At 39.5% G+C, this 23,230-nt stretch overlaps 1 protein-coding gene across 11 annotated transcripts in view; it reads left to right on the top strand.

Moving 5' to 3' along the window:
- The window catches only part of osbpl8 (oxysterol binding protein-like 8), a 66,095-nt gene that overhangs the window by 21,523 nt on the left and 21,342 nt on the right, over positions 1 to 23,230 (top strand). For 5 of the 11 annotated variants that reach the window (XM_008401356.1, XM_008401352.1, XM_008401357.2 and 2 more), the window contains exons 3-4: positions 12,434 to 12,470; positions 14,930 to 15,118. In XM_008401356.1, the coding sequence (XP_008399578.1) occupies positions 12,434 to 12,470; positions 14,930 to 15,118 (226 nt within the window). Of the gene's footprint in view, positions 1 to 3,451; positions 3,528 to 12,433; positions 12,471 to 14,929; positions 15,119 to 20,245; positions 21,403 to 23,230 lie in introns of those variants that run through there. The other 6 variants (XM_008401360.2, XM_008401361.2, XM_008401362.2 and 3 more) reach the window with 6 other exon arrangements.

The following is a 23,230-nucleotide window of genomic DNA, read 5'->3' as shown; positions in this document are numbered from 1 at the left end:
CAAAAAGTTGGAAAAATATGCAACCACTTATCACGTAATTGATGGAGTGAAATTCAGATAATGTAGGCACAGTTGCATATTTTAACATTCAATGTTTAAAACAGTGCAGACGGGATGTTCAGAATATTTCTTTCTAGGCAGATAAATCAGCTTGTTGGGCCAGAATGGTGGGTGGAGGACAGGCAAGAGAGAAAACTGAGTGGATGAATAAGCACTGTTTTGCAGAAGCATGTGAATAGATGTTTGACTATAGTGTTATCTAACTCTAAAACCTCAATATAATTATCCCTTTGAACTTATATTCCTAATTAATAATTAGTTGAGGTTTTTAGCTAATCTTTCACTAGTGGCAATATTGTAAATCTGCTAAAACCTACAGAATATGAAGTCGAATTTGCATTCAAGCAAAGATGAAAATTGTTGTAGGTAACCAGTGTGGTGCTGTGTGACTCAAGTTTTCTATTGGTATTCTATAACGGGGAGGTATGACTCATAACTTTATTCTGACCAGCGTTTTTAAGTTGTTTTTTTTTTTTTTTTTTGCACATTTCTTTTGGTTTATACAGAAATACAAAAAAATGCTATTCTCTTCCAGTAATTGTTCATAGATTTTGTTCTGCTATCATGTAGCTGCTGCTAAATGTTTCTGTTTTTCTGGTATTTGAGAAAACCTATCCAAAGTCACAGACTGAAAGTCACTCATCAGGGGGTTTCCTGCCCACAGCTACAGACTGTAGTCTAATTCTAAAGGCTGGTTTTTGACTGCAAATGAGCTTTGCAAATATAAGAATGACTAGTTTTTTTCTGCTATTTTGAGTGGAAGAAGCAGGCTTTTTTGTGTGTGTGTGTCATTCCAAAAATAATGAGTCTCATGATGTGAATCACAGACCGCTCTGTCAGCAGACTGGAGAATGTTTGACAGATTACAATTATTTCTTTGTGAGTGTGAATAAAAAATGCAATTAATGTCCTCAGTGTGACTCGACAGGAGAGTGGGATGCAAATAAGTAGGAATGCTTATTAGACATAATTGATAGAAAAGTCAGCCTTTGCTGTGCCTTGAAGAACTATTTATGCCATTTGAACCGTTTTTTTTGTCATGTTTCTAAATCATAGGATTCCGTGAGATAGATCAAGGTATGTTAATGTGAAATGGAAGGAAAAGGATGCATGAACTTTTCCTTCCAAACTTTCAGATATAAATTTGAAACTTTAGCTTTCGCTAGTGTCACCTCTTTAGGCATTTCCGTAATATCCAATCCATTTCTGCTGGATTGTCAAAAATGATTTTAAGAAGTTGGATGGGGGTTACTTGAACAGGACCACTTCTGTGTTTATCATTGTCAGACATACGCGTCAGACTTTCCTTTTGTGTGGATGCACAGTCTTATGATCGTAGGGTGAACAGCACAGGATTGAGAGGCTCCAGTGCTCAGCCTGATTGAGGTGGAGATGTGTATTTTAGTGCGGACCGACTGTGACCTTTCAGTCAGAGTGCTTTGTAATCCTGAGGGAAATATGGCAATTTTCAGACCAAGTTTTTATATTGGTCTCTGGGAGCAAATTATGCAGCTAAGCTAAAGATTCTGGGAGTGGAGTCTTTATTGCCCATCAAGACTGTATTAAGCAGAATTATTTGATGCAGCTGCACATATTTTTGAAGCCTCAGGTTTATTTGTATAGCACATTTGGTAACACTTTATTTGAAGGGGTTTGTATAACACTGACACGACACTGTCATAAGCATGACATAACACCTGTCATGAATATAAAGGAGTCTTTATGAATGTTTGACAGTTGTCATGAAGTGTCATTTGGTAAATAATGACACTTTTAATGCAAAGTTGCTCTAAAAGTTGCATTGAAAGTCCATTAAAAATGCCAACTTTGCATTMAATTATCATAATTTACAAAATCATGCAAAGTTGGCACTTTTAACGGACTTTTAATCCAACATTTAGAGCAACTTTGCATTAAGTGTCATTATTTACCGAATGACCCTTCATGACAACTATAAACATTTATAAAGACTTCTTTATGTTCATGACAGATGTTATGTCATGTTTTTAACAGTGTCATGTCAGTCTCATGCACACCCCTTCAAATCAAGTGTTACCGCACATTTCAGCAACAAGGCAGTTCAATGTGCTTTACACCACAAAACATAGTGCATAGCCAATTATGAAACGAGCTAAATTTCGTCAATGTGACTAAAGATAAGCTCATGTATGAGTTACTCTTGATCTTGCTGGGACAGTAGTCCTGTAAATCTAGAAATGTTCTTCAGGCAATAGAAGGCCAACTTCTATAATACCTTCTAACTTCAGCTAATAACTTCATGTTTTTCATGTAGAGAAAGTTTAGGCACATCCACGCATTGCAGTGTTCTAAGCATCTGTTTAAAAGGATGCTGCTTTTGTTTGCTGGACTTTACAACAGAAGAAACAAGTCAATGGAAACCATGGCAATACAGCATACATTTACGCCTTCTTTCCACTGAGCGGTGTTATTCGTTACACTATTTCATGGTCCAGCGTATTTGGGTTTCCACCGCCAATTGGACTCTCATTGGGCAGGAGGTGTTAAACATTGTGTCATATGAGAAAAACAACAAACTTGATGCGATAGAATGTCTTGTTTGTCACAAGCAATTTTTTATTTCCCCCAAATCAATGGACTGTTGTATAGGTCCACCATAGCAATACCACATCATTGTCCAATGGACCTACAGCTGACTGAACCCCTCGAATGATGTGGTACAATTCTGATGTATGGGCCGCTTTTACAATGGAAACACAAAATTGTGTACCAAACCACACCAACCCGTGGCAAACCACTCGGTGAAAACGAGGCATTATGTCTTTCTAAATGGAACTATAAAGGGTTTCAGGGTAGTTAGGGGGTAAGTGAGCCGTCCTCAGAGTTGATTTTCCATTGTGACCTATGGAGTTTACCCTGGTCACTGCTTTATTGATGCAGTGGCGCTTCAGTCAACAAGTTCCCAGGAAGGAGTAGTGTGGTTAAAGTAATTGAGCCGGACGGTGCACACAAATCCCCATCTTTAATAGCCTACCCCCCATGTTTGCATCCACGGTTGAACTGTCTCTGAATAAGACCAGTTCTCAAAGCAACAAGCAATGGGGTGGATTGATGAAGAGATAGGATGGGGGGGAAATCACAAGGGCTTTAGAGAATGGATGAAAGCTGAGTAAGAGTATTCAATGGCAGTGATGTAACAACCGCTGAGAAAGTAAACAAGTAAATTACTGAGGGCTTCGTGTGGGGGGGAAATGGAGAGGAGGAAGAAGAAAGCAAAGAGAGGAGAGATCTCTCATCAGAAAGAGAGAAAGGGGGAGGCTCAAATTCTCCTGCATGTGTGTTCTCTCTCTGTCTTGTCTCCTCCTTTTCTTTCGGTGTGTGTGTGTGTGTTGTAGCTCAGCGGCATGTCACACCACTTTTAGTCTGAACAAGAAAACGGTAGCAGCGATAAACTCCTCTCCCTCGATTGACTGCAGTTCCCGTGTGCTGTAAGTGAACCTTAAACTGTTAGACTCATAGCAGGAAGCAAGAGTGGTTAGCTTAGACCGAGGAGAGTTTGGGTAATGCTCCGCTACTCTTGAGGTATGTTGCTCTATAATTTACTAGAAAGTCATTTGTTTTAAATAAACCATTTTGTAACAATTGCTTATCGGCTTTATATATATATATAATATGTGTGTGTGTGTGTATAGTTTTTTTTTTTTGCACTTACTTCCATTGACTGGTTCTGATTCTTGTTGGGCCATTTAACTCTATTAAATCTGACAAATTTCAAATTTTGACCCTTCAATCAAACCAAAATTCTCCCAGCAGCTTTGTTGTTCTAGGTATTTATTGGCCAGATAGCAATGGGTCTTTAAAATTTCTGGAAAAGTTTATTTTGGTATGTTGCATGTCTGGATTAGTATGGAACAAAAAATCAAAGTGTAGAAAAAATATTGTAATTTTTAGACTTTTATCCCTCAAAATTTTGTTCTTTGGTTTGTTTTTTTATTTAATTTTTTTGTTTTTTTATTTTCTTCGTTCTCTCATTTGATCCTTTGTTCGTTCCTGGTTCCTGTGTTCGTTCGTTCGTTCCTGCGTTCCTTCTTTCCTTCATTCTCCTATTTAATCTGGCATAGTTAGCTTTTCTATTTTATCTTTTAAAATGAACATGAAGGACCAAGAACTCTTGAAAGTTGGAACCCCACTTTTATTAGGTATAGAAATTTACTTTAAATTGTCTTTAGCAACATGTCTTCATTGCAAGGATCAGTGTTTGTTGCTTTAATTGCCTTTGAGTTATTCTTCAGAAGTGAGTGAGGATGTCATATAGGCTAAGAGCTGAACTATGGTCCAAATAACAGGAGGTACAAATGGCTACCGATTGAGATTCGAATTACTGAATCATAACTCCTTAATCACCAAACCCTTTCCAGTCCACCTATATGCCTAATCCGGAGTTGGCTCCTATCTGTAAATGCTGCTGGAATATCCAACCATGTTCATTCTGCTTAGATGAGAGCAAATGAACTTTATCTGTTTCTAGGGTTCTGCTTTGCATCATCAGTATTCCAGGAACAGTTGCGTTTTTGTTCCTATTTATTTTCTTCACAATAGAAGTTCTGCGGGAGTGTTGGCCGTGTTCAATAGGTGCAGGCAGACAGGTTAGTGCTGAGAGTAATCAGCCTGACAGCAATAGCCAAGGTCTGTGCTTGTTCATTTTGTACAAGCAGCTGGACTGTGAGGTCTAACTTCATAACTTGTCCCCTCAAAATGACAGATACAGCTTTTAACCTAATAGATAGAGACTCACCAGTCACTGCTTTGTGGCTCATTTACTGTATCTGCCCTTGTAGTTTAATTTTGGACTAGTTTAATGTAGTTTAAGACATAAACTACATTCAAATTATTTCTAGCCTCAACCTGGATAAGATTAAAATTTAGCTTTGTCTCAATAAATTTTATCTAAATTTAATTTTTAGCTAAAATTGGATGTAAAAAATTATAAATAAAGCCCCAGAACATAATTAGATGCATTGTTTATTTTTTGTTCTCCAAAATAGGCTCTTAGCTTGTTTAATTTCTGGCCTGGGTAGAGCAATGCATCAGTTCTGGATAAAAGCTATTTTCCAGCTAGATGCCAAAAAATACAAATAAAATGTTCCTCCTTGTTTGTAGTACGTACACAAGATCTTAATTGGTGCTCTCTTCCCAAAACTCTCCTAATGAGAACCTCATGCAGACTCTTTACCCAAGTCACGCTATCATCCTTGAGCCGGTCCTCCATATCATTTCTTGGTTAAAAATTTTATATTGCTGATTCTTTTCCAACTGAGAATTTTACTAAAACAATCTACCATTCAGTTTTTTTGTCTTATTATCTATTATTACATATTTTCGTTTTAAGTGGGTACCTGCTTCTAAATGTTGTGTGCAGTGTACTAACAGAACTTTCTTTAAGCTTTTAAACACCTCTTTCACCCTTAATCTTGAGGACTTTCACCACCTCACCTCTGCGCTCTTCCTGAGCCCCCGGTCTCCTGCTGTGATGAAACTGAGACACCACTTAGTGTGAGGCCCATTTCACCACCAAGTCATCCTCTAACCTGAAACACTGCTGTCTAAGGAGATGCAGGAGGCAATCTATCACCATTGCCCCTACCACTGTCCCACAAAAAACTTTGGTTGCATTCACACCAGCCCTGTTTAGTCCATTTTAATTGAACTCTTGTCCGTTTGTCTAGAAAGTCTGGTTCTTGACTGCACAATCAAGCTCTTATGTGGACTGAAAAAGCAAACTTTTGTCCATCTACAAACTTAGGTTTGGTTCAAATGAACTCTGGTGCGGTTCAATTCAAGAGAGTGGAGAGTGGAGACTGCTCCAGAAACATTGTAAATACAACCAAAACAAACATGGCAGTCTAGCGCTGGCGGGAGATGCCGCTCGTGATCTCTTACCAAACACTAAAGAGAAATTCTAGAACAGCTAAAATCTGATGTTACTCCATTTTTGTTTATATGTTGTGAAGAAGGGAGTTGCACTTGCATCTTCTTCTGAGGTTTTTGTGTCGTTTCCTTCAGTGGTTCTTAGTGCAGCGCCCCCACAGGCAAGGAGGGGAGCTGGTTTTTCAATTAATTTGGATCATTTGGCAAAGCAGAGTTCGTAAATTAACCACACCAGCTAAAAATGTTGCAATTTTGGTTCCCAGTTGATCAGTTTACCGGACTGTCAAGTGTGAAAACATCCTTAGAAACATCCTTTTTTCTTTAATGACTTACTTGCTTGATGCCTTTGAGAGGGATAGATTGTGTCTAGTGTTTAGACAAAAAAAAAGAAATAGGGCCACTCTGTTTAGAAAAGAGCTGAAATTTGCTTTCTTTCAGATCATTGTCTTGTTTGGATTGTCATTTTGTCGTTTTATCATTATTTGTATCAGAAGTAATCTAAACTTGGATCTAAATGAAAAATGGTTCAACTAATAGAGATTTATTCATACACCAGAAAAGTGCAAGACTTGCTATAATTTTGGGAAAGCTTGACCACATTTTATCCTCAAATGGAGTAAAGGTTTTGCAAACCCAAACTGTGTTTAAAAAGTTTGAATAACTCCTTGTAGTTTTTGGGCTAACCTTTATACTTTGATATCTTTCAAATTACAGCTAAGGTCAGAATTTCTAGCCTCCCTGATGAAATCAAACAAAACTAATCCACTATCTTTTCTTCTTAATATCTCAATAGAAACCACCACAGTGAAACCTGTTAGTACTTGTATTGCTTCCAAAAGAGCAAAAGAAAACATTTCCACAAAGTCGGATCAGTTTATTTCATTGAAATAAACTGATTGTAAAAAGAACACTGAAAATGTTTGGTGTGATTTCATCAGTGGGGGGTTAATAGTTCTGACTGTCTGATCACACAGAGGGAGAACTGAACCATATTTTCAGATTTTTACTTGTAGAAAGAGAGTGTAATTTTTTTTTTACTTCCACTTCACAATAATACACTTGATACTATTCCATGACATGAAGTCCTAATAGAAAACACTTAGATTTTGTTAGCATAAAAAGGATTTTAAGCAATTTATCTAGAACCTGATTACTATTACTGGTGGTTAGTTTTAGTTTGTCATTATGTGATGAAGATGGCTAACATACAGTAACGGTTAGCGGCTCTCCTTGCTCATCACAACTCTTTAGCTACTTTGGATCATTATAATGAGGTCAAACACATTGTATCTCGTCTGTTATTGCCACATATATTTTCAGATTGGAATTGTGAATCTTATCATTATTGCACAGCAAATTCCATCAGTCTTGACTCAGGCATTTCTTCAGACCATACCTTCTACACTCTATAAACCAAAATGTTCAAGCAATATTATTTATGGTTTCTGTTCTAGCTCCTTCCGGCCATTTGGACAGATTCCAGGTGTTCCATCTCATACTGTAGCTCTCTGCCTTCCTGGGCTCAGGCTGTAGCCATGAACTCACCACTTTACTGACAGACCTGTCAGTTCCTTAATAATGGATTTAGCTGTTCTGACGTCAAGCACAGGCTGAAATGATCTATGTGATTTCACACCATGACGATGCTGCAGTGGAATGTGCACTTAGAGAATAATTTAAATTTGGAGTTTTCTAATTGATCAAAGTAAAAATGGACTTTTAACCACTAAGGCTTCTGGTTAAAAAACCTTTATTTTTTTCATACTCGGGAGAATATTAGATCAGTTTTACCCTCATAACATGTTTGAATTTCAACCTGCCCTTTAGACATAGTACAAAAAATAACCTGTTGTTGTTTTTTTACATCCTCCTCCTCTCTCTGTTGCTGAAAAGGAAACTGGGTCAGAAATGTGCTGCAAGTGATGTTCAAACGTTATGTAATATGTCACAGCGCTTTATCCCCCGTTAGCAGTCCCCATCTTTTCATAGGAAGAAAGAGCAGCCTGTGTTTTAGACTGTTCATTCTGCAGACGGTTCGAGGCTTCCAGGGAAATAGGATGTAATACAATAGAAGATTATGTCCTATTTTTGTTTGTGACCCTTATTGTTGTTTATGTTGTTTTTTTATATCGAAATTAATTAAATTTTACTAAATCATTGGGACCACTTTAATGTCCTAACTGCATTAAAGTGGTGGAAAATCAGACCCGTCTTATCACTGTTTTTGGACACACGGACTGAGTGGAGCAACGATTGTAATGTGTTGACAGATGTAAAAAGTTGTTCTCAGCACGTGCGTGTTGAGAGTATGCTGCAGTGTTCTGTTGTCTGAGCTAGGATGATTATATTGATGTTAAAGAAAATGGGCCCGAAAATAGAACCCTGAGGAACCCCATATTTAGTTATTTCAGGTAAAGACTGTGGTGTCCTGAGCATCAAGTGAGTAAAGTTGTACAAAGTTGCAAGACCATGTGCTACTGTACTAAAGCAACAACTCAGTATTTGTAAATGTCAGTTTTTGAATGGGGATCTTGGACAAACAAACCTGATTGGAACATCAATAATCTAAGCTGTTTACTCTTAGTGATTGAACATTCATTATTGAGTTATTAAACAAAACATTGTTATGCGCCTTTGTCTTTCTCTCTTTTTCTTCTTTCTCTGTCCAAGCAAATATGGAAATTTTAAGTTGAACAGTCATGCCTACAGTCACTGTTCATTACTTATCAACACAGTAGGGCTGCTGTTTTATGTCTGAAACCAATAACAGGAGAATAGAACCAATTCCCACAGAAAAATGTCAACTTTCATATTTATAATCTTCCTGATGCAGAACTGCTCGAAGTCAAAATGCATCTTGTTCAAAGCACTCATTCTTAAACCGTGGGCTTATGAAGGCGGACGCATTTTAACAAGAGCGATTCTACCAAGTAAAGGTTTTGTTGCCTGATTTAAATGCATTTTCTTTCATGGCTTCAAGTGCTACATGCATTATGTTTTAAAGGAAAGGTGTAGTTCCTTTGTACAGACCTGGCTTCTCTTTGCACTGATCAAACACACCAAGGCCATCTGTTTTCAGCTGCTATCTTTAGAGTATACTACAAGCTCATGTGCGGTCATGTTAACCAACAACTTTGAATGCTTCACTCGCAGGCCTTATCTTAAATGTGCTGTTTCACATCCTAAGCTGCAACGGAAAAACTGCATGCATGAAAATGTTAGTGTATCGGCAGGTAGTGCAAAAGTGATCACATTTACTGTCATTAATCTGTCTGTTTTTTGACTTGTATTTTTTTTTAATGGCCACTAAAATGTTTAGGATGTATGCTGAACAGCTTAAAGCACATTATTTTAACCTAATTTAATCTAATTAGTCATATTTAGTACTATATAATATCCACAAGCTAGCTGTAAATGTATTTCTAATGACTGTTCAACTTTTCCCAGTCATAAAAGGCTTCTAATTGGAGATTCTCCTCTGGATGCCACTGGTTGCTTGTCAGTTTTTTGATGATAAGAGCTCTAATATTATCTCACCAAACGCTGTAATCCAACAATGTGTTCTCTTTCCACTGAGTCAGTATTTTCCAGCTCAATCATTACATCTTTTTTTCACCAAACCTTTGTCTTCCTGCCAGACGTTGGCACCTCAGCTTCCTCATCTGCATGTGTAGTAATCAGCTCTGACAACTAACACTTTTTTTTTTCTTTCAGCCCGTTCCTTTAGTCAATCAAGTAAAGCAACTGAGGTTATTTTAAGTTGACATCTTATTGAACCAACTTAGAGATATTGACTGAGTAAGAATAGTTTTATTATAGGATTAGACTCCGGCTGTGATCACGGAAAGCCGCGGTATTATTCAGGCTACAACAGCTGAAGATTTTTTGCCTTCGACTATGTACCCAGGAAACCCAGGCACAAAGCCAATAGTACTATCTCTGAGTAGGAAGGGAGTGTTTTGGAAGGCAGAAACGGTGTCCAGGTATAACTGTACTTTCCAACCGCATGACGATCAGATGAGCTGAGATTAAGGTTTGTTAATCGACCTCTGACGTTCAGTGACTGTTTGCTAATCCCTTCCTCTTATTGTTGCAAGCAGCTTTTAGTGTTGTCTGTTTTTTGTTTCTTCCTCAGCTAGAATCTGTCAGGGGTCCAACTCAACAGCTTTTTGCAATTTTGTTTTTCCTTTCTTGGAACAAAAATGGGTGCCATTGTTTTCTATGGCTTCTGCCGTATTGAGCTACTTATGTCAGCGTCTTTCATCACAAACGTGATGGGAGCAACTCTGAAAGGAATCCATCAACAACACAAATGAGATAAACAGCCAACTCTGACTGCACCATATTGTAGAGTAATACACCTCCCCTTGAACCTAACAAGAAATGTTAACAATGTTGAATATTTTTATGCTGATATCAATTGTGTTTGACACACACATTTCCAATGCCACTTTAAAGTACACATCTAGGTCACTTCGATCTATATGAGGTGTTAGCGAAATTCCATCTGACTGGGATTATATATTATTGGAAATCAGAGTTTGAATTTTTGAAATGCAGTAGTATAGAGGAACCCCTGGACCACAGCTGCTCGAGATTAGCTAAAACCTGCAAATACTAAAACCAAATATATATTATTGTGCATTATTAAGCTCAGTGGAAACCGTCCTAGCCCTATCACAGAAACTAACTTACACAGACTCTTATCTCCACTCTTACGGGAAACGGCCAATCAGCAGCAAGGAAAATAAAAACGGTGTTCCTGGATTGGCTGCTTTTCAATCACCAATTGCATTGTCATTGTCTAGGTGTTTCAGATTCCCAGACTGCATTTTCAAATATTTTAGAGAAAATCGCAAATAAGCAAGTTTTCCACAAACAACTTAGAGTTATGTTCCACTGAAATAATCATGACTAGGTAAACCCATGAATGCTGAACTGGAAACAGGCGGGGCTCCACACTATATCACATCCAACAGTACTGTCCAGTTGGGATATTTCAGTCCGAGATCGGAAATCGATTTATTCCTTAAATCTTCACTATGCAAACTGCACATCTAGAGGTTGTAATTCCTAAATTTTCTTTTATTTACTTGAACTTTTTTTTTTATTATGTACCAGTGAAAGAATGCAGGCTGCACAGTGGCGCAGTTGGTAGAGCTGTTGCCTTGCAGCAAGAAGGTTCTGGGTTCAATTCCCGGCCTGGGGTCTTTCTGCATGGAGTTTGCATGTTCTCCCTGTGTATGCGTGGGTTTTCTCCGGGTACTCCGGTTTCCTCCCACAGTCCAAAAACATGACTGTCAGGTTAATTGGCCTCTCCAAATTGCCCCTAGGTATGAGTGTGTGTGTGCATGGTTGTGTGTCCTGTGTGTCTCTGTGTTGCCCTGCGACAGACTGGCGACCTGTCCAGGGTGACCCCGCCTCTCGCCCGAAACGTTGGCTGGAGATGGGCACCAGCAACCCTCCCGACCCCACTGAGGGAAAAAGGGTGCAAGAAAATGGATGGATGGATGGACAGTGAAAGAATGCTAAATTTCTCACACACAATAATTATCATAATGCAGGTTTTATTTATTCGGGGGGTTGTGCTGTACAAGTTGATGTGTCAACTAAAATGCTGTGTCCTCTTCTTCACTGCTTCGCACCAAACAACTCGGTACAACACCGCCTCCTTGTTGTAATAGAAATTAATTTAATTGTCAGGGTTGAACATGCTTTACAGAAGGTGAATGATCTAAGCTGGTAACAATAACAATAAGATGAAGTAATTGATATGTAGAACCATAAAAACATATAGTCCTGTCATAATTGGCAAATTTAACTGAGAATCTGTTATATATATTTTTTTTACTTTTGAGCTGGTCAAATAATGAAAATAAATGTTCTTATTTCATATATTTTAACAAATCTAGTTGAGCCTGACAGGGTGGTAAATCAAACTAAAAGGGCATTCTTAGCTGCTGCTAAGTTTATGTCTCTTTTGTTTGCTCTGTTAATTTCTTCATCTTTTATTTTTTGAACATAATCCACCGTTGTACCCTCCCAGGCCATTATTATTATTATTATTATTATTTTTTTTTTTTTTATGTTCTGCTTCTGTTGTTTTAAGTTGTCTCATAAACATTTTAGTCCAACTAATGTCTGTTTTTCATTTGTTTTTGTCTCTTTGTCTTCTTTTTTGGGGGGATTAATGTCACTTGTTGTCGTCCCATGTGGCTACATCCTCACTTGCTGCTGCTGTTGCTGATGCTGCCCACTGTCGCCAACCCCGCTGCACGCAAACCTGCCAACATCTGGCCAACAACACATGGTGGACACACCCATCTCCGTCCTCTCCCCTCCTTTAATGTTCATCTACAACCCCCACCCCCATGTCACTTTTTCTCATCCCTGCCACTCTTTCCTGCTCTTTTTCCTCTTTTACTTTTCTTGTTCTGTCTCCACATCTTTTTTCCCCCCTCACAAGCACCATGCAGAGTTGAGAGAGCATCATGCCGCCTCTGGTAAGCCAGCGACCTTTCAGGGGAAGGGCTTTGGGCAGTTTACACAGACAGCAGCCAGTCCAGGGCTGATATTTAGAGCCCAATGGAAGAGAGGGAAATGTTTAACTTTAGAGAAGAGAGTCCTAAAGTAATTCACTCATTTTTCAAACTTTTTCTGTGAAATAATTTTGTTGTTGTAAATGCTTTTCCTTTGCTGCTATTGAGTTCAGCTTGCAGAAATCTGTTTGGCTGTTTTTTTTTTAAGGAATTGTATATCTTTTACTTTTTTACATTTCTTCATGCACAATTCCTTTATTGTGAGGAAGTATTGAACGTTATTATTTAAGTATCCTTTATGTGAAATGTAGTTTTAGGCCTTCCATGGCATTCGTCTGCTATTAATTAGTTTGCCTACTGTACTTAAAGGGTATTTTTATGCTAGAGATGTTTGGTCCACTTTATTTCCACTTTGTTTAGGCAAGTATGAATCATCTGAACTCTATGAACCAAACAAGCAAACTCTGTGATAACGGGAGTCTCCCTCACTTACAGTAAGAAAGCGTCACTAAAAAAGCCAAAGACATGATCTGACGCCTCATATAGGTAATTTTTTATAAACATATACGTGATCTGAAAACGTAGAAATCCTCATTCAGTGTCTGGGAACCACCGTGTTCTCTCTCCATCACTGTCATCTTTTTGTTTACATCCAGGAACTTTGGTCAAAGCAAATCAAGGCATATCAAGAGGTGAAAATTGTCAGCATTCTCTGCCCAATTAAACCGAGTCCTCAGGACTAACGCCTGAAAACATGTTATCTCCATTACAGTGACGGATGATGCCCTTTTAGTTTCCACACTGTGACCTTTAGGGGGTTGAGTACAACCTGATAAATTTCCAAGAACTAAATTTGTTGTTCTTGTTAGCAAGGAAAAGGTTTCATACCATTTTTCTTTCCTCCACCTAACTGGCAGTACAACACAAAACTTAAAGGGGCAGTATTATGTAAAAATTGACTTTTTTCAGCTTCACATCATGTTATAATATTATTCCCTCATCAAAAGGAGTGTTGCCTTGATTCTTTCATGTATGTCTGAGAAATCCTTCAATCTCCATGGCAACCATTCAGCTTTGCACAACGCCTGGTGGGACTGAAGAGCTTTGAGACGAAGCTCTTCCTCGGAGCTGCAGTTTCCAAGCTTCCCCCTCACAGAGCAGCCCTCACCACACACTCCCCCACTCAGCTTCTTCAGACTAGCCAGCAGCAATTAGCAAACACCTGGTGGAACTGAAGAGCTGCTTCGCTCATTTTAGAAACAACTTGTCAGTGGTAAAAAGGTGAAGGAGCTATGTAGTGATGATTTCCTGAAGGTGGAGTTTCAGAAAGAGTAGGAGTTTTTAAAGAGACAGAGACCCGAATTCAAGGTGTTAAATCACAAAGTAAAGTTTATTTTTTAAGTCAAATTTAACATATATAATTATAGCTAACATAGCAACTTGATAGTGCTATAAAATGGCAATATGCGACTTTAAAACACATAATACTGCCCCTTTCATTACTCTGTCACTATGTTTTTGAAACAACTTTTATAATAGTTTAATTCTGTCTTCCATAGGTAGAATGAGTTATACTTGTGAATAGATTTATGTTTAACTAAAAAAGTCTGGTTCAGTTTGGATAATCCGGGTTATCAGTGTAATAAAATATTCCTTCGATAATTAGTGAAACACTGAGTCAAATCAGTCAATTTGTCTTTAGATATTTTATTTTAGAAAATCAGAGTAATAGTAAAATCATTTGTCCTCAGTTTAGAAAGAGAAATAGAGAAGGAAGAAAAGGGAAGAAGTGAAACTTAACACAATTCTCTTTACTATCTTCTTCAGTCGCGTACAGGGCACCTCCCAGTCAGCTCCCTCCAGCAGGGAGTTTCTCTCAGTACCTCTGTCCCTAAATCAAACCCGGTTGAAAGAAGTTTTGAAAAAAAAAAAAACAACAACGAAAAAAACAATCTGTGGAGTTCAGATCTAGCTTCAAGCAACTATCTGATTAATTGAGCGCTTAACCCATGACACTAACACACCAGCAATATGCATCTGTGTTAATATTCATCGTCTTTACCATTTAACTGCCAGACACTTTGATCTGGCAGTGCAACACTATTGCAGGTGCTCACCCTTTTCCTTTTCCCTTTCCCAAAGCAATAACATGCATGCTAGTTTAATTAGCCTCAGGTAAACAAGGTGGAGTGATAAGGGACAGGCTAGTATAGCCAGCTTATCAGCTCCTATGAAACATATTTCCAGTCGTAAGGCGTAGATAAAACCGAATGTTATGTAAGTTATCAAAAAGGGGTTATGAAACGAGGGGGGCATGCACCGAACTGGTGCTCCACAAGAGGGCCTTTTGTAGATCCTCTCTGTTTGAAGCAAGAGATGGCCTAATGTCCTGTTTTCGTCTCATTTCCTGTTTCCACCTGAAGGTGCTATAACGTCCAGCGATGACCCCATCCTTCTGACCCCAGGCAGGATGAGCCAACGCCAGGCGAAAGAGCGGGATAAGGAGAAGGAGAAAGAGAAGGAGAAGGAGAAGGAGGCGGGCCTTCAAACGCCCAACAGGGAGCACATAGCCACGCCCTCTAACCTCAGCCCAGGGGTCAGCTACACCCAAGGTAAGACCCACTGGTGCACCGTTTGTGCTGCAGTTGTGCAAAACATGGAGGTTCATTCACGTTTTTCTGTTGTAAAGAATACACGCTATTTTCAGATTATTGCTCCATAACAAACTATGCGTTGTCCCTTTGGTTCAGTCGAACCGGCTTGTTTGAGTGTGGGATATAGTTTAACACTCCAAAACAAAACAAGATGATAATAAATAACATGGGGTTCTCAAGGAGTTATTCTCATATGTGAGATTTTTTCTGTAAAACAATTTTTTTTCCCTCATCTGTGGCTTGACTCGGCCTTCTTTGTTGTATCTTTGGTCGACCTTAACCTGGGTAGAAAAACAATGTTGATGCTTGAACCTGGCTTTGAAAGCCATCTTTGGTCTTGAAATTGCAGTGCCTTGCTAAAGTCATAATTTACCTTTTAAATTTAAAAATATTCAGAGTATGAATACTTTTGTATATACATAGAGTGGTTTTTTTTTTAACATAAGGTAGCATTAAATAATTTATCATTTACTGCTGAGCTGTTTGTGTCAGTTTGTTTACAGTTGAAGAAACTGTCGCTGAGACCTTCGTTCTGAAGCTTGTCTCTCGAATATTGATTATGTATTTATTAATAGAATAGAATAGAAAGTTAACAGCTACAGCAAGTTGAAGATATGTTGAAGCACAAGGTAGAAAAAAAAATAAGACTGTATGGCTACAGCAGCAGCATAAAACTGCTCAACTTCTGCAGCCTTCCTCCTGATTAAAGCAGTAAACATTTATCATTCGCAGAATAATCAGATTAGCTGTCTTAGTCCGGATTGAGCAGCAGCAGCAGCGTGGCTCACAGAGTATGCCTGAGCTACTGAGTTTATGAGGTGATAAGAACCTCGTCTTTTCCTCACTGTGTGTTCAGTGTTTACCTACAGGACATTTAGTTTTTTTCATCTTGCTTTTTCAATTTTTTATTTGTTGTTTTACTTTGAGAATCATGTTTCAACATATTGAAATCAATTCAAAGGAACAAAGATTTAACGATGTGAGTGCATAATCACTGTCATCTGTTAAAAACCTGTAGGAATGAGTTCATATAAGGCCTTTTAAGCAGACATGCTGATGCTCCTCTAAAAAGTAAAAATGTATCTCTTTTCATTAGATTATTGTTGTTCTGTATTTTTTCCTCACACCAGGTAAAAGTCTTGCTGTGAAACAAAATAGAGTAGATTTCACTAAAGTCTTACATAACCATTCTTTCATCTCATCGCGGTGTCAGTGCGCCCTCTTCTGGCGTTATAAAGAATACGCATTAGAGATTCGTGCAGGTCTTATTGATGAAATTGGAGTTTCTGTTAATCACTGATAGGATTGTGGATTGAAGAGCTTCCTGAGGGTGGTTGCTCGGTTACCTTAGGGTACATTACAGTGTATCATCTTGACAAGACTGCCTTGATTTTTCTTTCTTTTGATCAGTTCTTCATTGTCTTAGTAATGAAGTCATTCCTGATCATGGAGGCAGGAAAGAATGGTTGTCCATCTTAGTGATTTGATGTTGATTAGGTAGTCAGCAGGTGACGGTCTTAATGTTAGAGCTTAATTTCATTTGGTAGTGGTTTTTAGAAAACATGTGTATGTTTAAAGACATGATCATACCACAAGAGGGAGCTACTATGACACAAATATAAATCTGCATTCAGTCACCTTGGATTTTTTTAATTTTTTTAACTTACTGACTCAAAATAGTGCATAATTCAGAATTGGAAGAAAAATTCCACTTGGTCTAACATCAAACATTTTGAAACATTCTCAACATTCTTTTATGAGAAGAGGAAATGGAACAAAGTAATATCCGCCTTGTGAAGTTATTACCATTTAGGTTGAAGTTTCTGGTTATAACTTGGCAGTCGTAACTTCGATGTCCAGCGTGTTGTTATCAGTTATGATCCAGATTAAAAAAGCACTTGGCGTGGGGTTGTTTCTAGATTAAAAAAGCACTTGGCTATTTTCCTAAGGATACACCTTAACATGCTGCAGCATCGTCCAGACTGCCTCTGTTTGTTTTCACAACGACTCGCGAAAACCTTCCCAGACCCTCAACTCCTTCAAGACCAAAATAGGTATCCATGGCAACTGATTTTCAGCCCGAACAATACTGATGTCAGAGCCATTAATGCCACTGGTCTTGATCTGTCGGAGAAAAGTCAAAGCTGCAGTCCAGAACAGCCGTCTTGATGACAGCTTGAGCTTCGGTTTGTTTTGTTCAATTAAAAAAAAAAAAAAAAAAAGTTTTATTTTTTATTTCTCCTTCCCCAATAATTCCTCTGTCAGAATCCTTTACAATTTGCCCGTACAGTTAGACGCATCGCGGTGATGTAAGATTACTCAAATCCAGCCGGAGCTGTGAGGGAACATTCACAGCTGAGGTGTGAAGCTGAGCGGTTGTTTCAGCAGTGTCAAGTACAAATACGAAGGTTTAGCACATTAAATACACGGAGTCATCTCCAGACATTGAAGCTCCACTTATTCTCATATTTATATGCATTTCTTCCATATTTTAACTTGTTTGCATTTGTAAAAATCCCTCCGTGACTCTTTCTCACCAAGAACTCTGGCTTCTGGAATCATGCATTAATGTCAGTGTTTAAATATTTAAAGATGCTCCTGCTTTCATGGTGCGTCAGCTTCATCTTGGTGATTTCCTATCGCACACGCACAGAAACAGCGTTGCCTCTGCCTTGTGACTCAGCGAGCAGCCGTTTTGACGAGACGTCTTCAGCCGTAGGCGCCGACTCTTTGAGGATCAGCAGTCTGGAAACAACCTACTCCAGTTCTTGCGTATTTATTGCACCTTGAACGTTTTCCTCATTTCTTCACGTTATAGCCACAAACCAGGTTTAATCTGGATTAGATGTGGGATGACAATCTGAAAAGTGTGGCGTGGGGTTGTTTTAAGTACTTTGCGGAATCACCTTTCACTGCAGTGACTTCTCATTAATTTTACTTCAGCCTTTGACTGGGCCATTCTGACACAATGTGAATTGATCTAAACGATTCAGTTCAATAATACTGTGTTTTTTTTTTTGTTTTTTTTTATTGTTTTAGGTTGTCATGTTTTATTTTGGATCTTTAAAAAAAAAAATCTTCCAGTTCCATCGTCAAGTGTTCTTTACAAAATTCAAGTTTATTGGTCTATGACATGTTCAACTCATTACTTGTAAATTGGGTCAAAACGACAACATCATCATTCATCGCAATAATTACCGGGACAGTTTATCATTCGTCAAAATTCCTTATGGTGACAGGCCTGGTCGTAACGTGGCAAAACGCAGAAAACTTCAGTCTGCTTTGCGCTTTCGTGCGCACGTCTCCATTTGAAAGAAAGCGAAACGGGCAGCGGAGGGAGACGAAAAGCAAAGGGAACAGGTGGGGTCAGGTTGGATTTAGGATCATCTGCGGGGATTAGGTGCTGTCAGACCGGGTTAGCTACACGGAGGGGGCCACTCTGATCTGCAGCCTCCCGGTCTTCTTCCAGCGGGCCACCCAAACGGCGACCGGGTCGGGAAGACACGATGGATGACATCTCCGTCTGTGTTTCTGAGTGCCGCTTGGGCAGCTGGAGCACTCGGAGTGACCGTAACGCGACATGGGAGGTTAAGCTGCTGTCGGCTCCTCAGCTTTGGACTCTTTTGAGTTTCTCTTGATTGTTAGCCAGAAGAAAACCGAGGTACAGTACGGCAGAGCAATACTTGTTTTCCGTGTTGTCGTTGTGGTTTTATACCTTCTATTTTCCTGAAAATTGCTGATTTAAGGACTGAAGAAAGATGAAAGGAACATAAGAAAACAGATTTTAAATTTAGTAATGTTGCTGCATTGACTCAAAACAGTAGATGGAGTCAATAGATCAATGATTTAAATAGCCTCTTTGTTCCAGAGGTAATCCCAGGCTTACATGGTGTCTCCTTTAAGGCTTTGGTTGTGTTTTCTGCATGTGACAGACTGACTCTGATGTACATGTTGCTGCTAAAATCCTCAGTCCTTTCAAAACTGTATTTCATTATATTTTCTTCAGTTAGATGTGCACCCAGTTTGAAAAAAATTGACCCAAATGCAGACTAATTTTAGGCGCAGCAGCGACAGACGCCTCCTCTCCTCGCAGGTTAATTAGCTGTGGGAAATGATTCACTCGTTCCCAACGTCCAATAACCTGTTTTAATTAAAGCACGTTTGAGTCAGACGGCCATTGCTGTGCATTTCTCAGGCGCGGAACGGCCGGTTGCCACGGCCACAGAAGTTTTACAAGGGATTACGCTTGTTTATACTCCGACAGTCTGTCTCTGATGAACCGTCTCCACGGACGGAGACTCGACAAAAGGCCAGCGGGACGCTCAGAGCTTTTAGACGGGCTGAAGTCACAACAATAAACAGGGCAGGTCAGCTGATTGGAAAGAAGATGGCAGCGTTGTAAATGTTCTTCCTTACAGATCGGGGTTATGAAGATAAGGTTCAAGGCTTTTCTCATCCCAAATAAAGGCAAATAGTTTGTCTTCCTTCTGTCTTTAACAGAGCTTTGTGCTTGTTTTTGTGCTGCCCGATGACCCCTGACCTCACAGCAGCTACAAGCCTTTAGGATTACAGAAGGACACACCCCTCATTAGGGACATTTCACTGCTATTTATCAGGATAATAGCGCCACAAACTACATATACAGTAAAATTCTTGTTAAATCTGTGCGTTCTTGGCCATTGTTAACAAACGTCCTCAAAGTCTGGGTAATAATGAAAACAACAAAATTAAGTTTCTAAAGGACAACATCTAAATGAGGGTATAAATCTGTAAGTTATCAGAAAGTAGCTCTTTGGAAATCCCTTTACTGATGCTGAAGTCCTTATTAAACTGGATTAACTGCAGTTTTTTTTTTCTTTTTTACAAATTCAACTAAAATCAAGTTGTGTCTTTGTGACATTCTGCTAGCTACAAAGTTAGTTCTTTGCCATAAAGTCTGTGCAACTCCAGCTAGAAATGCACGATCCAACATTTACATCTGTGTTGGTCCCGATACTTTAAAAACTTCTAGATCAGGTATTGGTGACAATGTGCCCGATCCATAAGAGCAGATCTATTGAGTCTAATTTTATGCTCTGTGCTTTGAGTCACATTATGCTCTATTATTTATTTTACCTTATATTTAAAAATCCTAATTGCTCTTTCTGAACCACTTGAACGAAGGTTTGTTGCAGTTTATTTTAGATAGTCAACTTATAGTTTTTGCCAGTTTCTGTTTCTTTATTATTCATTTAACGTCATCTGTTATACTGCTGACTGACTAACTAGTAACTAGAAAGAAACAACAAAAAGCATCTCATCAGAAGATTACAAGTAGATCTAGTTCCATGGAAGGAAAATAAAGGGGATTGTTTTATGTTCATATATCCAGATAAAATCTGGCAGTTTTGAGTCTGGGATGAAATCTGGGAATGTGTGAGTGAGATGAGAGCTTTTGGGGAACCCAAGCTGTCGTGAAGCTTTTGATTCTGCCTCATTCTCATCATTATCTGTCTTCTTCGCTTTGTCTTCCAAAGATAAAAAGCAGGACAGAACGTCACAGATATGAATCCACGATATCCGTGATGTGACTGATTACTATTACAATAAAAAAAGATGCTCCGCTTTTACAGCCGCCATAAAACAACAAAATGAAAACAGGCATCTTAGTTCAACGTTTAGAAAAGATGAATCATCTGGGGAAGTAGTGAAGTGTTCCTTTACGTCTAAAGGGGCCGATTAGAAACTCGTGAGGAGAAATGCAGCAGCAGAGGAAGACGAGACGTGGAACACATCGAGTCAGGATGCAGCTCCCCTCCCATCCGGAGCACAGGGAGTAGGCGGTGCTCGGCTTATTCCTTACTAAGTACTTACAGCCTCTCCCCTCTCATAGCAGAGAGAGAGTGTGTGTGTGTGAGGGAGAGGGGGCCAGTCGGCTGCACTGATTCAAAGCCTGCGTGTGTTTTTGTGTTGTGCTCCGCACACTAGAGGGAATTGGCTTCCCGATCACTCTCCAATCTTCCGCCCCAGAGCGTTCCAGCACCCTCCTCCCTTCCCTTGAGCCCCCTTGTGTCTTCCTCCCCCCCCGGCGAGGGAGTTCCGTGCCGGCCCCATGATGAAGGAGGAGGGCCTGCTGAACCGCCGGCGGTTCTCCACGTGCGGTGGGACGGCGTCGCTTCGACCTCCGCACCCGGACGGACGCAAGCTCATCCGCAACGCCTCCTTCGGGGGCTATAACGAGCTGTCGCCCATCTCGCTTCCAGGTGGGTGTGCTCCCCGGGTCGTGGGGCGCTGCAGAGTCTTTTAGTAATTCAGCTTGTGGTCGCGACTGATTTCTACTACAGGATTTACTCTATGGTGGGGAGAGTTTTCTCAGAACGCTGTGTTTTACTACTTTTGGTGTCAAGACGAGTCCAACAATCCTCCCACAGCTATAATCTACTGATAATGTTTATGAATCTCCTCCTTGCCATCTGAAGCAGCTATACTGAAAAGTGACATCACCTCGATGCCGATTGGGGGGAAAAAACTTTAGGAATTGAAGCGTTTTATCATTTATTTTCACATCCCTCATGATGCGGCCACTCATAATGAATTTAAAGTTGTTGTGACTTTAAGTATGAAGTTGGGAGAATCAGCTTAAATGAGATGTTCTCATCTGTGTTTGTGGAGGAATCGGTCTATCATCTCTCTCAAGAACTCTTGCAGTTTGTCAACTCTTAAGACTTTTCAGTTGTTTTAAGGTTTCATTTACCAATTTTATTTTTACTGAGATTGTAACTAAATCAAGTTCATATTTGTACAATAGTTAAATCTAACAAACATTGACTTTTGCAGCGTGAATACATGGTTGTACCTCAGTTTTACGGTAAAAAAAAAAAAAAAAGCTAGACATTGTCAAGCATAGTTCAAAACAACGTTCACTTGAATGTGTTTACTGAATCGGGAAAAAATGGGAATTTTCCGTTTTGCTGCATATTCTCTTCATAGAATTAAATAAGCTTGCGCAAGCTGGTAATGGACAACTCGTCTTCTTCGGTTGGGCTTTACGTCGGGTTCCAGCCATCCCTCAACGAAAGTGCTATGATAATCCTCGTTTTTTTTTTTAAAAGTGCATTTAATCCTACGGTAAACGAAGGATTAAGTCAGCCTACCATTCATTTGTAAAATGGCTTTCAGTGATCTTTGCTTTTGTTCATCCTGGTGAAAAAGAGCACAGAGCCGGAGGCAGACAGCTGGCGACCGCACAGCGCTCCCTAAAGAGGGAACGCGTCCCCTGTTCCACCTTTCCCCACGACTATTTTTAACTTTAGTGAAACCCAGTAAAGGCTGACTGTGCACAAACCTTGTTTTGTAGCCACAGACGGATGCAGTATTCATGACTCTCCTGCATGACCTGGTAACTCTGCTAACTCTTTGCTCCTGTGTTTGCCGTTTTGAGTCTTGGAGCTTAAGGCCGACTCAGTTGCAGGCGTTGAAAGCGTTTGCCATGGCTGGAGAATTACTCTGGCGACCTTTTTGGCCGAAAGCCGCCTTCTTTCCTCCTCTAAAGTACCTCCTCCAGCTATACAAATCTCTCAGACTTCAAGACAGCGTCTCTGAGTCATAGTGTTTCTCCTCCTGCAGCCCCGGCTCCATTTATCTTAATTTTTGACATTCAGCTACCAGACGGCAGCGCCCAAGAGCCTCTGAAGGAGATAACTGGAGCAGGCAGGTTGGGCTAACCCACTTGTGTGCTTGTTGTCTTTGATTTGTCTTTTAAGCTCCACGACTAGTTATTGTTTTTTGTTTTTGTGTTTTACTCCCACATCTCTCCTCATCTGTAGCTCATAGAAGGTTGTTGGCGTCTGAAAAATCCCTTGTCTTATATTCTCCTCTCATCAGCTTACACCTACAGGTTTTCTAAAGGGTTTAGACTGAAATGTCAATTTCAGTTTGATTCTGGGGAGTCATTTCTAAGATGGCTTTGCCACATTGTCTCAATAGTTCCTCTAGTTTTTCTGCGATCGTGGAAATTCACATAAAATCCCTGCATTTATTCCCTCTAATGCAGGGAAAAAATACATTAGAAAATATTTGATAACTGATTGC

The sequence above is a fragment of the Poecilia reticulata genome, linkage group LG23, assembly GCF_000633615.1.
Source record: "Poecilia reticulata strain Guanapo linkage group LG23, Guppy_female_1.0+MT, whole genome shotgun sequence".
Taxonomy (NCBI): domain Eukaryota; kingdom Metazoa; phylum Chordata; class Actinopteri; order Cyprinodontiformes; family Poeciliidae; genus Poecilia; species Poecilia reticulata.
Note: the sequence above shows the minus strand (reverse complement) of the source record. Positions and strands in the feature narration are given on the sequence as shown.